General features: G+C 53.1%; 1 protein-coding gene across 3 annotated transcripts in view; it reads right to left on the bottom strand.

Annotated features, from left to right (window-relative positions):
• Positions 1-1,596: 1,596 nt before the first annotated feature.
• The window catches only part of RPAP1 (RNA polymerase II associated protein 1), a 27,529-nt gene continuing 14,825 nt past the window's right edge, over positions 1,597-14,300 (bottom strand). For all 3 annotated transcript variants that reach the window (XM_008016965.3, XM_073012061.1, XM_038009853.2), the window contains 18 exons: positions 13,863-13,978; positions 13,468-13,566; positions 12,243-12,344; positions 11,869-12,036; positions 11,431-11,613; positions 11,175-11,309; positions 10,817-10,987; positions 9,228-9,385; positions 8,328-8,486; positions 8,003-8,204; positions 7,479-7,588; positions 7,044-7,239; positions 6,395-6,547; positions 6,037-6,179; positions 4,690-5,446; positions 2,393-2,569; positions 2,217-2,276; positions 1,597-2,110 (listed from right to left, as the gene is read on the bottom strand). In XM_008016965.3, the coding sequence (XP_008015156.2) occupies positions 1,961-2,110; positions 2,217-2,276; positions 2,393-2,569; positions 4,690-5,446; positions 6,037-6,179; positions 6,395-6,547; positions 7,044-7,239; positions 7,479-7,588; positions 8,003-8,204; positions 8,328-8,486; positions 9,228-9,385; positions 10,817-10,987; positions 11,175-11,309; positions 11,431-11,613; positions 11,869-12,036; positions 12,243-12,344; positions 13,468-13,566; positions 13,863-13,978 (3,239 nt within the window). In that variant the 3' untranslated portion in view covers positions 1,597-1,960. The remainder of the gene's footprint in view (positions 2,111-2,216; positions 2,277-2,392; positions 2,570-4,689; positions 5,447-6,036; positions 6,180-6,394; positions 6,548-7,043; positions 7,240-7,478; positions 7,589-8,002; positions 8,205-8,327; positions 8,487-9,227; positions 9,386-10,816; positions 10,988-11,174; positions 11,310-11,430; positions 11,614-11,868; positions 12,037-12,242; positions 12,345-13,467; positions 13,567-13,862; positions 13,979-14,300) is intronic.

Here is a 14,300-nt window from a genome sequence, read left to right on the forward strand (position 1 = left end):
CCTGGGAACTTGTTAGAAATGCAGATTCTTGGGTTTCACCCCAGACGTACTGAATCAGCAGCTTCTGGTGGTAGGGCCCAGTCATCTGTTTTAAAATACCATCCAGGTGATTTTTGTCACAAAGTTTGAGAATCATTGGTATTTGCTGATACAGTAGTTGCTTAATAAAACCTACTGGGGCCGTGCGCCGTGGCTCACGTTTGTAATCCCAGCACTTTGGGAGGCCGAGGTAGGCGTACTGCCTGAGCTCAGGAGTCCGAGACCACCCTGGGCAACATGGCAAAACCCTGCCTCTAATAAAAATACAAAAAGTTAGCTGCGTGTGGTGGTGTGCGCCTGTAGTCCCTGCTACTTCAGAGGCTGAGGCATGAAAATCGCTTGAGCCCGGGAAACAGAGGTTGCAGTGAGCCAAGATCATGCCACTGCACTCTGGCTTGGGCTAGAGTGAGACTCTGTCTCAAAAAAAAAAAAAAACAAAAAACGCTGGGCCAGTGGCTCACGCCTGTAATACCAGCACTTTTGGAGGCTGAGGTGGGTGGATCACGAGGTCAGGAGTTCAAGACCAGCCTGTCCAACATGGCGAAACCCCGTCTCTACTAAAAATACAAAAATTATCCGGACGTGGTGGCACGTGCCTTTAATCCCAGCTACTTGGGAGGCTGAGGCAGGAGAGTGGCTTGAACTAGGGAGGCAGAGGTTGTGGTGAGCTGAGATTACCCCACTGCACATCAGCCTGCATGACAGAGCAAGACTCTGTGTCAAAAAAAAACAAAACAAAAAAAAAAAAAAAAACCCAAAAAATCTATTGGATAATTCTGTGTTCAGCAGCTCCATTTATGAAGACTAGGTTCTCTCTACCTACTGACAGGGCTAAGCCTTGGCATACTGTTCTCACTCTGATTACCTGCAAACACAGTAAGTAATTCCACACAGCAAAAGACAGTCTAAGAAAGCCTAAGTTTTAGAATTCAGACAAAAGAACAATGTAGAAACTACCAAAATAGGCCAGGTGTAGTGGCTCACGCCTGTAATCTTAGCACTTTGGGAGTCCGAGGTGGGTGGACTGCTTGAGCTCAGGAATTCAAGACCAACCTGGGCAACATGGTGAAACCCTGTCTCTACAAATACAAAAAATTAGCCAGGCATGGTGGTACTTGCCTGTGGTCCCAGCCACTCAGGAGGCAGAGGTGGGAGAATGGCTTGAGCCCAGGAGGTCGAGGCTGCAGTGAGCTATGATCATGCCACTGCACTCCAGCCTGGGTGACAGAGTAAGACCCTGTCTCAGAAATAAATAGATAGACAGATAGATAGGCAGACAGACAGACATGGCATCTCACTATGTTGGCCAGGCTGGAATTAAATTCCTGGAATCAAGTGATCATCCTGCCTCAGCCTCCCAAGTAGTTGGGACTACAGGTGTTCACTACTGTGCCTGGCAGGTCCCATATTCTTGCTGTCTCCAGATGTGGACAAAGTTTTTACCTCCCACTTATGATTCTTCCCCATCTCTCTCACAGCAGTCCTGCTCCTCACCTGGGATAACCCACCCCCACATACTAACCCTGAACTAACATGGCTGAAATCAGTCCAAATCAGATTTCCGGGAGATAAAAAACATTTTAATGTACAACTATAGCATTCATATACCTTAGCCCGGGGCAGGGGTTGGGAGTTAGGTAAGAAGGGATGCATTTAGTTTGCCCTGTCCCCAAAGAGGGGGTAAATAGCTAAGCCGCTCCTCACTCCCAGCACAGACCTTCAGAAGCCCCGGTATCAGGATGTAATGGTAGGGCTCATTCTGCTCCAAAACAGCTCAAACCACCTGCTTCCAGGAAGGCAAGCTTTCTGCTCCTTGGTCTCCTGCCTGCCATTAGGACACAATGTCCTTTGTCTGGCCAGGCATCTGTTGAAAGGCTGGATACAGGACAATGTACCCATCTTTTCATCTATAGCAACTATCCTAGGTCTCTGATACCCCATTTTGGAGCACCGCTGAAGTCAGTCTCTGGAGGTAGTGCTGACGCAGAGGGGGCAACTGAGAATAGAGCTCAAAGCCCTCTGGGAGTGTGGAATTGGGAAGCTTATAGTGGAGGAGGTGCTGCCGGAGACCCTGCAGAGAGGAAAGAAACCTTATGAAGTAGGTAATGAGATCCTGTTGTGGTCTCTGTCCCCCAAGATCCTCTAATACCGCACCCTCCTAATGGCCCTGACCCTACCTCATCTGCCAGCAGCCACGTTTTCTGCAGCATACTCCTGCGGGCAACTTTTACCTCATCCTAGAAGCAGAACAGGGAGAGGTGGCACTGAGCCCAGGGCTGGTACCAACCACCTCTCCCCCAGCTGGCCCAGAGGCAGCTCTCTTCCTTCCTCTGAAGATGGAGATGTAACTTACTGAGCTCTGTGGGTCCTGAGAGAAGATGAAGCTATTGACATGAGCTATAGCCACAGCATAGAGCACGGGGCACCAATGTGGACGGAGCGCACCAGTAACCAGGGTCCGAAAGTAGAGCTGAAGGAGGGCCAGGTTGTCTTCGGGAGGCACTGTGTAACACTCCAGGGACACAGGCAACTGTGACAGGGGAAAGGATGTGTTGAGGGGGAGGGTAGTAATATATATACATCCACAAGGTGCATGGATAATAATCACATGAAACCAAATCATGAGGGCAGAGATCAGGTCCTAGACAGACATCTGTCCTAGCACAAGGATCAAGGTTAAAGACTACAGAGCAGATGTCGGGGAAAACTGGGAACTGAGAAGCAGCCATTAAAAAGAATGAAATTGGCCATGTGTGGTGGGCCACGCCTGCAATCCCAGCACTTTGGGAGGCTGAGGCAGGCCGATCACATGAAGTTAGGAGTTCAAGACCAGCCTGGCCAACATGGTGAAATGCCATCTCTACTGAAAATACAAAAATTAGCTGGGCATGATGGCGGATGCTTGTAGTCCCAGCTACTTCGGAGGCTGAGGCAGGGGAATCACTTGAACCCGGGGGTGTAGGTTGCAGTGAGCCGAGATCGTGCCACTGCATACCAGCCTGGGCGACAGCACGAGACTCTGTCTCAAAAAAAAAAAAAAATTAGCCAGGCATGGTGCTGTGTGCTTGTAATCCCAGCTACTCAGGAGGTTGAGGCAGGAGAATCGCTTGAACTTGGGAGCTGGAGGTTGCAGTGAGCCATTTTACTCCAGCCTGAGCAACAGAGCGAGACTGTCTTAAAAAAAAAAAAAAAAAAAAAAACCGAAATCTTAAAAACAAAACATAATAACTTTTTTTTCTTTTAAATAGAGTCTCGTACTATTTCCAAGTCTGGAATGCAGTGGTGTGATCATAGCTCACTGGCAGCCTCAGCTCCTGAGTTCAAGTGATCCTCCTGTCTCAGGCTCCTGGGTGGTCTACGGGCAAGTCACCAGGCCTGGCTAATTTTCAAGTAACTTTTTATAGCGATGGTGTCTAGCTATGTTGCCCAAGCTGGTCTGAAACTCTTGGCTTCAAGCGATCCTCCTGCCGTGGCCTCCCAAAATGTTGGATTACAGGCATGAGCCACCTCACCCAGAAAAAAAAAAAAACTTTTTTTTTTTCTTTTTCGAGACAGTTTCACTCTTGTTGCCCAAGCTGGAGTGCAGTGGCACAATCTGGGTTCACGGCAACCTCCACCTGCCGGGTTCAAGTGATTCTCCTGCCTCAGCCTCCAGAGTAGCTGAGATTACAGGCGTGCACCACCACGCCCAGCTAATTTTTTGTATTTTTCTTTAGTAGAGACAGGGTTTTGCCATGTTGGCAAGGCTGGTCTCGAACTCGACCTCAGATGATCTGCCCACCTCGGCCTCCCAGAGTGCTGGGATATACATTTAAGTCCTTAGCCTGATATTTGAGGCTCTCTCAGACTTCACTTATTTTTAGCCTTAAGTTCCCAACAGAAATCTCTCCTCCTTCCTTCTGCCCTTTGTCATGCTCCTTTTGCTTATGTTGTTCTGCTAGGAATCTCCTGCCTTTCTACCTCTTCACCAATTCAAATTCTACCTAACCTAAAGTGCCTGGGTCAATCCCCACTTCTTCCACAAAGCCCAATTTGATCTTTCCCTTCTCTGAATCCTGACAACACCTAGCATCTAAATAATTCAGAACTATGTAGGTTTTCAGTAAATCTCTTATCTAGATTGTAGCACTGATGAGCAAGGAGCTATGCCTTATTAATAGTAATGAATACCTACCATACACCAGATACCATGTTAAACCCTTTTCTTTTTTGAGACAGGGTCTTGCTCTGTCACCCAGGCTGGAGTGCAGTGGCGCAATCTCGGCTCACTGTAGCCTGCGCCTCCCGGGTTCAAGTGATTCTCCTGCCTCAGCCTCCCAAGTAGCTGGGACTACAGGCACCCACAACCACGCCCAGCTAAGTTTTGTATTTTTAGTAGAAATGGGGTTTCACCATGTTGCCCAGGCTGGCCTCAAACTCCTGACCTCAGGTGATCCACCCACCTCGGCTTCCTAAAGTGATGCAATTACAGGTGTGAGCCACCACACCCAGCCCACATTAAGCCCTTTTCATTGATTCTCTTAATCCCCTCAAAGCCCCCAAGAGGTAAGATGAGGAAGCTGAGGTCTTCCAAAGCTCCTCAAGGCTCAGGACTGTCCCCGGGGCCCAGTGCAGGGTACCCTTGCAGGTCCTGCTGGACTGAAAAAGTACCTGGGTCAGAGGCAGGCTCAGAGCTCGCAAGGCTCCCACGTGTTCCCCAAAGAGAGCAAGACGCAAGGTGACACTGAACCGACGCTGCAGAGGCAGGAGGACCAGGGCCCCAAAGAGGTGGTCCCCAAAAGAGACAGCCTCAAAATGGTCCAGGAAGTTGGCATAGAGGTCAGGGAAAGACGTCAGGCCAGGGAGTGGGCAGTCCAGGTTGAGGTTTGGCAAGATTTGAGGCTGACAGAGCTGGGCTAGGAGGGCTGCCACCAGATGCTGTACTGGGGACTCTCGGAACAGCTCACTGTCCACCAGGAACACACACATGAGCCGTGCCAGGCGGGCAGCAGGGGGCACAGCCCAGAGGGCCTGGGGGCGCCAGCTCTCTAAAACTAGCACCCACTGCAGGACCCGCATGGCTGTGCCTACGGTGTCCATGGGAGAGAGTCCCGAGGGCGTGTCTGAAGCCCGGTGGTAGAGGTGAATCAGTGGCAGGAAGGGCCAGTCGGTGGGCAGCAGCGGCTCCATAGGCACAGGCAGTAGCAGGGTTGGGACTCGCTGTAGCTCCCCTCGGTGCAGAGCCTGGGAGGCCAGCAGACTGGCTCGGGCTGGCAAGCAATGAGTCAGGTAGCAGCTGCGGATGCTGGGGAGGTCCTGGCAGGCCTGAGCTAGCAGAGTCCCCTGCCCACACCAAGGGACCTTGCTGCTTCCTAAAGACAGCTGGTCAGAGAAGTCAGCTGCCTCTGGACCCCCTGATGTTCTTTCCCTGTAATGGGACCAAAAAACCAAAAATGAGGGCTGGAACCACAGCACCTGGAGGCTGTGCCAGCTCTTTGGGACTTCCTGGAGGCTCCTAGGTCCAGACCTGTGCCTCTCTGCTCCCTTAACAACCTCCCACGCAGTGCTGTGTAGCAGTTAAGAGGATGCACGCTAGAGCTAGCTGCCTAGGTATGAGTTTACATAACTTCTCTGAGCCTCAGTTTCCTCAGAGTAAAATAAGGATAATAATAGTATCTATCTCATGGTCCAAGTAAAATACTTAAAATGTTGATAAATACATAAGGGAGTATCAGACACGGAGTAAACACTCTGTAGCTGATGGCTATTACATGTGTGTAACTGATTTATATACCAGTTTTTTAGCCATGCAGTCACACTGAAGTCTCACAATCATTCTTGGGTGTGTTTAGCCTGATCCTCAATTCACTAATGAGGTAATGGAAGCTCAGAAGAATTAAGTGTCATCCATGGAAGAAAGAGAATTTAGGTCTCCTGGCTCCAAATTCAGGGCTGCTCTGTTAACAACCGCAGCAGTGTCCAAAAGGGCTGAGTTGATGCCACCAACCAAGCACTTACGGGAGGAGCTCCAGCCGGAATACACAGCTCAGCAGCAGCTCATGGGCGAGGTACTCACTTCCAGGCAGCAGCCGGCTCAGCAGGGCCAAGGCCATACCATGATGGAGGGCAGCATGGGGGGCTGGCAGTAGCTGCAGTGCTGCCTGCAGACAGAAAAACAGGGAGCTATCTAGTGCGGGAGAAGGGGACGTGGCAGAGAGAAGTGAGGAAGATAAAAGTGAGGCTGAAGGGCACAGGTCCAGGGCATCTCTGGAGGAAAGTGGGAGCTGCATGGCCTGGCAGAAGCAGGCTGGGGTCCACAGAAACAGGAGGGGGATAATGGGATGGGGGGAAGAAACTGTCAGACAGGGGGACCCACCGCTTTCTGGGCCAGAGCGAGTGCCAGGTACTGCAGGTGGTACTCGTGGCGCAGGGCCCACGCAGAGAAGGGTGTGAGGTGTGGGGCAGCCCCAGGAGCCACACACTGGAGGAAGTAATTCTGGAGTCCCGGGGCAGCCAATATGGCAGCCAGCTGAGGAAAAGCAATTTTGTTCAGATATAGAAATTCACTCTGATGCCTTCTAGGGCTCCCCAGGTGGCTGCCCCTCTCTCCAGACTCAGGGAAATGAGTGCCAGCAGAAGGCCTCCTTTCCCCATGGGACACCCTCCCACTTTCTGTGTTTTTTGAGATGGAGTTTCGCTCTTGTTGCCCAGGCTGGAGTGCAGTTCACCACAACCTCCGCCTCCCAGGTTCAAGCAATTCTCCTGCCTTAGCCTCCAAGTAGCTGGGATTACAGGTATGAGCCACCACACCCAGCTAATTTTGTGTTTTTAGTAGAGACGGGGTTTCTTCATGTTGGTCAGGCTGGTCTCGAACTCCTGACCTCAGGTGATCTGCCCCCCTCGGCCTCCCAAAGTGCTGGTATTACAGGCGTGAGCCACTGCGCCCATTCCACCCTCCCACTTTCTTTCTGATTCCTGCCATCTTGGCCCCTTGCCTGGCCCCTAACTAGGCACCCCACACTTACCTGGCCACATAGGCCCTTGTGGATCTGAGCGAGGGTATTGAGAAGAGAGAGGAGGGCAGTGAGGAAGGGGAAGGGTGAGGCTGAGCCAGCCAGACTGAGACTGGGGCAGCCTCCCGAGCAGCCCAGTGACACGAGGCTGGGGGGAGCTTCAGGGGCTGGCGCACAGGACAGCGGGTTGCACAGAGGGGAGCAGTGCCTGTAGGTAAAGTGTAAAGAGCTGCTGGGTCTGTACCCAAGACTAACGGGGGGCCTGGCTGTGGAGGTCAGTGCCCACACTCCTCAGAGCCCACCCCACTGCTGCCTGCTAGGGACTCGGGTTTCCCTTGGGCTGAGGGCCTGCACCCTGGGATGGATCAGGGAACTGGACCCAGGAATCCCACAAGGATGAAACTGTCTCCTCCCCTGACTCCCCCAGCTACCACACACAGTACATACCTAAGGGAATCCCACAGGCCGCCCAGGGTGGGCTGACTCAGCAGTGGCAGCAACAGCTCCTCTGACAGGCGCTCCATGTCCTGGAGCCAATCCTCTGGGCACGAGCTCGGCTGGTGGACCAAGGAGTTCACTGAGCTGCTGGCCCAGCCATTCATTCTCCTAGCCCCTGTGTACCCAGGCCAATGCCACCATCCCAAGAGCCCAAAAGAGCATGTTTGGAGGCTTCTGCAGGCTAAGCCTTCTTGGGAGAGAAGGCCCCTATGTGTAGGGGGCATAAAGAGAGAGCACCCAGGCTACAGGAAGGCTGAGCTGCTGCGTGGGCTCTCTGGTCCCCACCACCATGGCTCCTGGGAAGCTGCACGGGGATATGGAGGTGAAAAGAGGAAGAAGGGTAGGAATTAAAAGGGAAGACAGTAAATGGGGAGGTAGGAGTGAAGAGATGGACACAGAGAGGGAGCAACAGGTGGAATGTAGCTGAAGGCAGGGTGCGGGGGCCTGGTAGATGGCCAGCAGGAGGCACTCACTTGCTGGCTCCAGGCCTGGTAGTAGGCACCCAGGAACAACAGGCAGGCAACGGGCACTGGGCCCACGGCTCTCCACATCTCAGGTCTGGACAGCAACTTCAAGGTCTGCCTTAGACACGGCTCGACAAGAGGCTGGAGCCCAGACACCTGTGTCCAAGTGACTAAGGAAGGGGTGGCCGAGAGGCTGGCCTCAGCAGAATCACTACAAAAGTGCCAAAGGAGGCCACAGTGAGGATCTGGCTGCCTCACGCTCCTCTATGCTCCAGTCACCCCAGCCCTGTGGAGGAGCCCTCCACCTGTCCTGTGGGTCCTGGCTATAAACTACCTGATGGTTTCAGCGGGGGTGCTGCCGGCTGCCAGAGTCAGCTGGGTGAGGAGAGTGAGCAGTGCGGCTATCCGCTGCATGGACAGGGGCTGAGGCGGGTGGGTGCTGAGCTCCTGTGGCACCACCTGCAAGGCCCGCATCAGCACTGGGTAGAGCTCCCTAGGGAAGAACAGGGACTGATTTTCACTGCATGAAAGCAGGTGAAGACATGAGACGTAGGTCATGGCCCTGACCCAGGGATCTGCAGTTTGGTAAAGGAGGATGAGGAGGAAGAGTGGGGCACTCTTGGAAGGCTCAGCCCTAAAGAATGGAAAGGATGTAGTCCTTCAAGGCTGCCCCCAACAGGGAATTTAAATGTGATTTCACAGATACCAGTGCTTTTTTTTTTTTTTTTTTTTTTGAGACAGATTCTCTGTTGCCCAGGCTGGAGTGCAGTGGAGTGATGGAGTGATCTCGGCTCACTGCAACCTCTGCCTCCCAGCTTAAACCAATTCTCCTGCCTCAACCTTCTGAGTAGCTGGGACTACAGGCGTGCACCACCACACCTGGCTAATTTTTGTATTTTTAGTAGAGACGGGATTTCACCATATTGGCCAGGCTGGTCTCGAACTCCTGACCTCGTGATCCGCCTACCTTGGCATCCCAAAGTGCTGGGATTACAGGCGTGAGCCACTGTGCCCGGCCAATGCTTTTGAGCAGAGAATATGGTTAACCAGGTTTGTCCCCCTCTTCCCTGGCTGGGCCTGACTCCTAAGCCTTTTCACATCTGGCAGAAATCCTCCCCCTCATTCTTATCCTTCCTCCAAGCCTGGGACCTTGAGCAAGGCTGAGGTGTTTGATTTGGCCGGAAGAACAGAACTGAAGGTATCTAGGGGGAGCCTACCCGCTGCCTCTCCTCACCTGTAAAGGTCACCGCCCTGGCCATAGGAGGCAGCCACAGCCCACAGACGGAGGGCCTCGGTGCTCAGCGTCTCAGCTTCCTCTGGGGGCAAGGCCAGTTCTTGGGGAGCTTCAGCTATGAAGCGGCACAGGCGGCTCCGGAGATCAAAGCTGCTCAACTGGAAATGGGCACAGTCTGGGGATCAGGGTCAGCTGTGCGTCTTAAGTCCAGCTACTCTCAGCTGGACAGAGGGTGGCTTAACTCAATCCTGACCCAGGCCCCTCTGGTGCCACAGTCATATCTCACCCACCCTGCCCTTCCTCCTTATTTATTTCATGATTTATTTAAAATCTCAATTTTTTTATTTTTTTATCATTTATTGTTATTATTATTATTATTTTGAGATGGAGTTTTGCTGTGTTGCCCAGGCTGGAGTGCAGTGGTACGATCTTGGCTCACCACAACCTCCGCCTCCCAGGTTCAAGCGATTCTCCTGCCTCAGCCTCCTGAGTAGTTGGAACTAGAGGTGTGTACCACCATGCCCGGCTAATTTTTGTATTTTTAGTAGAGACGGGGTTTCACTATGTTGGCCAGGCTTGTCTCGAACTGCTGACCCTGTGATCTACCCACCTTAGCCTCCCAAAGTGTTGGGATTATAGGTGTGAGCCATTGCACCCGGCCCCTACTATTTTTTTTAGACGGAGTCTTGTTTTGCCACCTAGGCTGGAATGCAGTGGCATGATCTTGGCTCATGCCAGCCTCCATCTCCCGGGTTCAAGCAATTCTCCTGCCTCAGCCTCCCAAGTAGCTGGGACTACAGGCACGTACCACCACACCTGGCTAATTTTTGTACTTTTAGTAGAGACAGGGTTTTGCCATGTTGGCCAGGCTGGTCTCGAACTCCTAACCTCAAGTGATCCACCACCTCGACCTCCCAAAGTGCTGAGATTACACACATGAGTCACTACACCTGGCCAGTAGTAGTATTTTTGAGACAGGGTCTCACCCTGTTGCCTAGGCTGTAGTGCAGTGGTTGGTGCAATCATAGCCCACTGCAGCCTCCACCTCCCAGCTCAAGTGATCCTTCTACCTCAGCATAGCGAGTAGCTGAGACTACAGGCATGTGCTACCACATCTAGCTAATTTTTTGTTTTTGTTTTTTATAGAGACAGAGTCTCACTATTTTGCCCAGGCTGGCCCCTGAACTCCTGGCCTCAAGTGATCCTCCTGCCTTGGCCTCCCAAAGTGCTGGGATTCAGGCCTGAGCCACTACACCTAGTCCTCCCTCTTTTTAGCAAGGTTTGCTGGGCACCTTCTCTAGGGCTACTTGGCTATAGGTGATGAGTGCCTATGTGCATGAGGCCCTGATCTGGGTCTAGGGAACAGGGAGACCTCCTATCACATCATGAGACCACAGTACCCCTGTATGATGCACCAGGCTCCAGTAAACAGGTTCATGCCTGGTGGTTTCTGTCGCATTTCTAAGCAACTGGATCAGAGAGGAAGAAGATGGCAAGAGCTGGCCACCCAGAGTTCAGGAGCCATGTTTAGCTCCCAACCTAACCCTGTCCCATGCATTCCCCCATCCCTCACCCTATATCCTGCTCACCAGCCGGGCAGCAATATTCCTCCCAGCTGAGGCCAGGACACGAAGTAGTTTCATGGCAGTAGCACAGGGTACTTTGTATAGACTAGGGGTAGGCCCTGCCCCCACAGGAGACCAGCTGGTGGGCAAGAACTCTCGAACTATGGTCTCTATCAGCCGAGGGCACTCCAGGACCTATGGGAGACAGGAGGAGAAAGGGAGGCAGGAGGAGAAAGGGAGACAGGAGGAGAAAGGGAGGCAGGAGGAGAAAGGGAGACAAGAGGAGAAAGGGAGGCAGGAGGAGAAAGGAAGGCAGGAGGCTGTGGGTCAAGACAAGGCCCAGCTAGGCTTTGTGCCCATTCCCTGCTCCCTTTTTTCTCACCCTTGTGGCTGACTCCAGGGAATGCCGGGCCAGGCGGATGAGCACGGCCAGGATGTCAAGGACCACAGCAGGTCCTGGGTAGGTCACCTCTAGCAAGTAGCGCAGCCGAGGCAGCAGGCTGGTAGCCAGGAGCCCCTGGGAGTTGGAGAGAGAATCCCACTGACAAATGCAGCTGGGCCCCGGGCACTGATGACCCCTCTTTCCAGCATGTGCTCATCCCCTGGGCCATGGGATGGGAAAGAAGCTGTCCCTTTACTTTGATGACATCATGTCGGGCCAGGTCAGGTGGAGCCCGGCTTTCTTCCTCAGGGCTTTTCCTTTTTGCTTTTTCTGCTGGGCATTCTTCATCCTCGTCCTCATCCTCCTTGTCCTCCTGGCTGGGCATCAGAGGGAATGTCAAAGCTCCGTGGTACCAAGAGAAGGTGCTGTCGAGGAGCTCCTGCCAGAGGAAAGGGAGTTGGGGGGGCGATGCTGAAGGGGCCAGGAGATGGATCCAGGAGTAGAGAGGATGTCCCCCCAACAAAAACAGAAAGGCAAGGCTCCTGGGTTTTGGGGCCTTTAGGAGATGAGGGAGACGCCTGCCATCCCATTCTACATCTTGCCTACAAAGCCTTAGCAATTGGGCCATGCCCAGTAATAGGAATATGGATCCTGGCACCTCCAAGCCCAAGCCTCATTCCTATCCCTGTAGTACCTCATCTCCAGGAGCCACCAGCAGAGCCCGAAGAGCACGGATGGCGCTTGCAATGACCCCATCTACTCTGTCATCCAAGGAGAAGCGCAGTAGGAAGAGGAAACCAGCATCCAAAAGGAGGCTTAAGACACTGCCTGCTAGTCGGTCCCCAAACTCACCAGCCTGGGCCTGGGGGAGGAGGATAAAACCTTGCTGAAGATGCTGAAGTTATCTGGAGGCTTTGCCCTAATCCTTCGTTTGCCCCTCTGTGATCCCAGGTTGTTAAAAGCACATAGCTGGCTAGTCAGCCAGAGTGAAAAGGGCAGGAGATGGGGAAGTCTGAGGCTGTGGGGTGAAGGGTAGGGTGGGCAGGACCAGGCTGTCAATCTACTCACCCTGCTGATGACCTGGGCCAACACATGCAGTGCCAGTGCTCTCTGCTGGGACACCTGGCTGCGGGTCAGGTGGAACAGCTCCTGTAGGGAGTACCCCGCTCTCTGGGGCAGGAACAAGAAGTCAGAAGCAGCCAGGATACAGCACAGTGCCCCCAAAACACCAAGCAAGGTATCACAGGAAAGACAAAGATAAATAAGTGAATCTGCCCTGCTTTCCATGGAGCCTCAAGCCGGTAAAGATAAGACTTGCATACAAGTAACCATGCCATAAGGCAGATACAAAGGAACGTGGTAACTATGTTTAATTTGCAACCAGCGGACAGGAGAGAGAAGGGGACCTGGAAAATTGAACTGGTCTCAGTGGATGGGTAGAGCTTCAGTGGCCGGTCATGGAGCAAAAAGCAAAGGCATTCCCTGGAGCGAGTGGAGTCCTGGAGGGCCCTGAGCACAGGAGGTATGTGGGGAAAAGCCAACAGAGTGAGCGGTGCAGCAGGGAGTGAAGGAGGCAGAGCAGCAGGGTCAGCAGGGACAGAAGGTGGAAGGAGTATCTTGCCCAGTTGAGACCAGGACCTTATTCTGTGAGCAGAGGGAAGCTGGAAAACTTCTGGAGGCAAGACATGGCCTGAGCTGGGCCAGGAGAAATCAGCATGGCAGCCCGTGAGGCATGGATGGCAGGGGGGCGGAGAATGGAGGGCATGGAGAGCAAGCAGAGGAAGCAAGGCCACAGTGCAGGAGGCATCATGAGGAGGTGACAGAAGATCGGTGAATTCTAGCAACTGACCAGAATGTGGAGAGAGGATCAAGATTTTGAACCTAAGAAACTGAATGCCATGCCTGTAATCCTAGCACTTTGGAAGGCCGAGGCAGACAAATCACGAGCTCAGATTAAGACCATCCTGGCTAATGCAGTGAAACCCTGTCTCTACTAAAAATACAAAAATTAGCTGGATGTGGTGGCGGGCGCCTGTAATCCCAGCCAGTCCGGAGGCTGAAGCAGGAGAATGGCTTGAACCCGGGAGGCGGAGGTTGCAACGAGCTGAGGTCGTGCCACTGCACTCCAGCCTGGGCCAGAGCAAGATTCCGTCTCCAAACAAAAGAAGCTGAATGCACGGCAAGGGCATGAACTAGAACAGGGCACAAAGAAGGTCAAAGGCAGTTGACCAGAGATCCTTTTCCACAGGGTTGTTAAAAGAGCTGCTCCGTCCTCTCCAGTCCCATGCCTTACCTCTGCCTCCTCTCCATGGTGGTGCAGACCCAGGTGGGTGGGCAGGTCCACATCAGGGGTCAGTAGTTCTCCCTGAAGACTGAATCGAGCCTGCATCCTCTAATGGGAAGAGAAAGAGGACTGTGGTCTGGGGGCACCCGAAACCTTCACACACCCACTCCCCACCTTTAATCCCAGGCCTTTCAGGACTTAGGTACTGACTCTACTTCTAACCAGAAATGGGGCTTATCTGGCCTTGGGGGCCAGGCAGAGTGATGGGAAAGGTGGGTGAGAGCAAAGGAGAGATGCTTCTCAGGCTCTGGGCAATAGAAAGGCCTGAGTTCTGAGGGCAAGAGCAGCAGCTCCTCTCCTGCCCCATCTCACCCTCCCCTTGTAGGCCAGCGGGCCCTCCTCACCTCCTGTGTCTGCTGCCGCCGGAGAGGGGGCAAGTCCTGGGTCCAGTGGAGCTTCTCCAGCTCGACAGTGTCCATGTGCAGCCATTCTTTCTGAGGGGTCATGGGCAGTGCCAGAGCTGGGGAGACACAGCACGATAGTATTCCCCAAAGGGCTCAGCTCACTATCCACAGGGGTCCCCACTATCACCCAGCAGCTGCCATATCCACTTCTGTTCCAGGATCTGCCAGCTTCTCCCCTCAGTTATGGCTAAATGGCATGGCCCAGGGACTGGAACTCCTGGGGCTGGGGTGAAAATCTCAAATATGACAGACATACTCCATCCTGGGCTCCAGCCCCTTGCTGACCCCAGGATTTGTTGGGAAAGGAGAGAGAAGGAGGAGGAGAAGGAAGAAAGAGAAAGGTGAAAAAGAGGAAGAAGGAGGACCACATATATTGGG

Source organism: Chlorocebus sabaeus, chromosome 26, assembly GCF_047675955.1.
Source record: "Chlorocebus sabaeus isolate Y175 chromosome 26, mChlSab1.0.hap1, whole genome shotgun sequence".
Classification (NCBI taxonomy): Eukaryota; Metazoa; Chordata; class Mammalia; order Primates; family Cercopithecidae; genus Chlorocebus; species Chlorocebus sabaeus.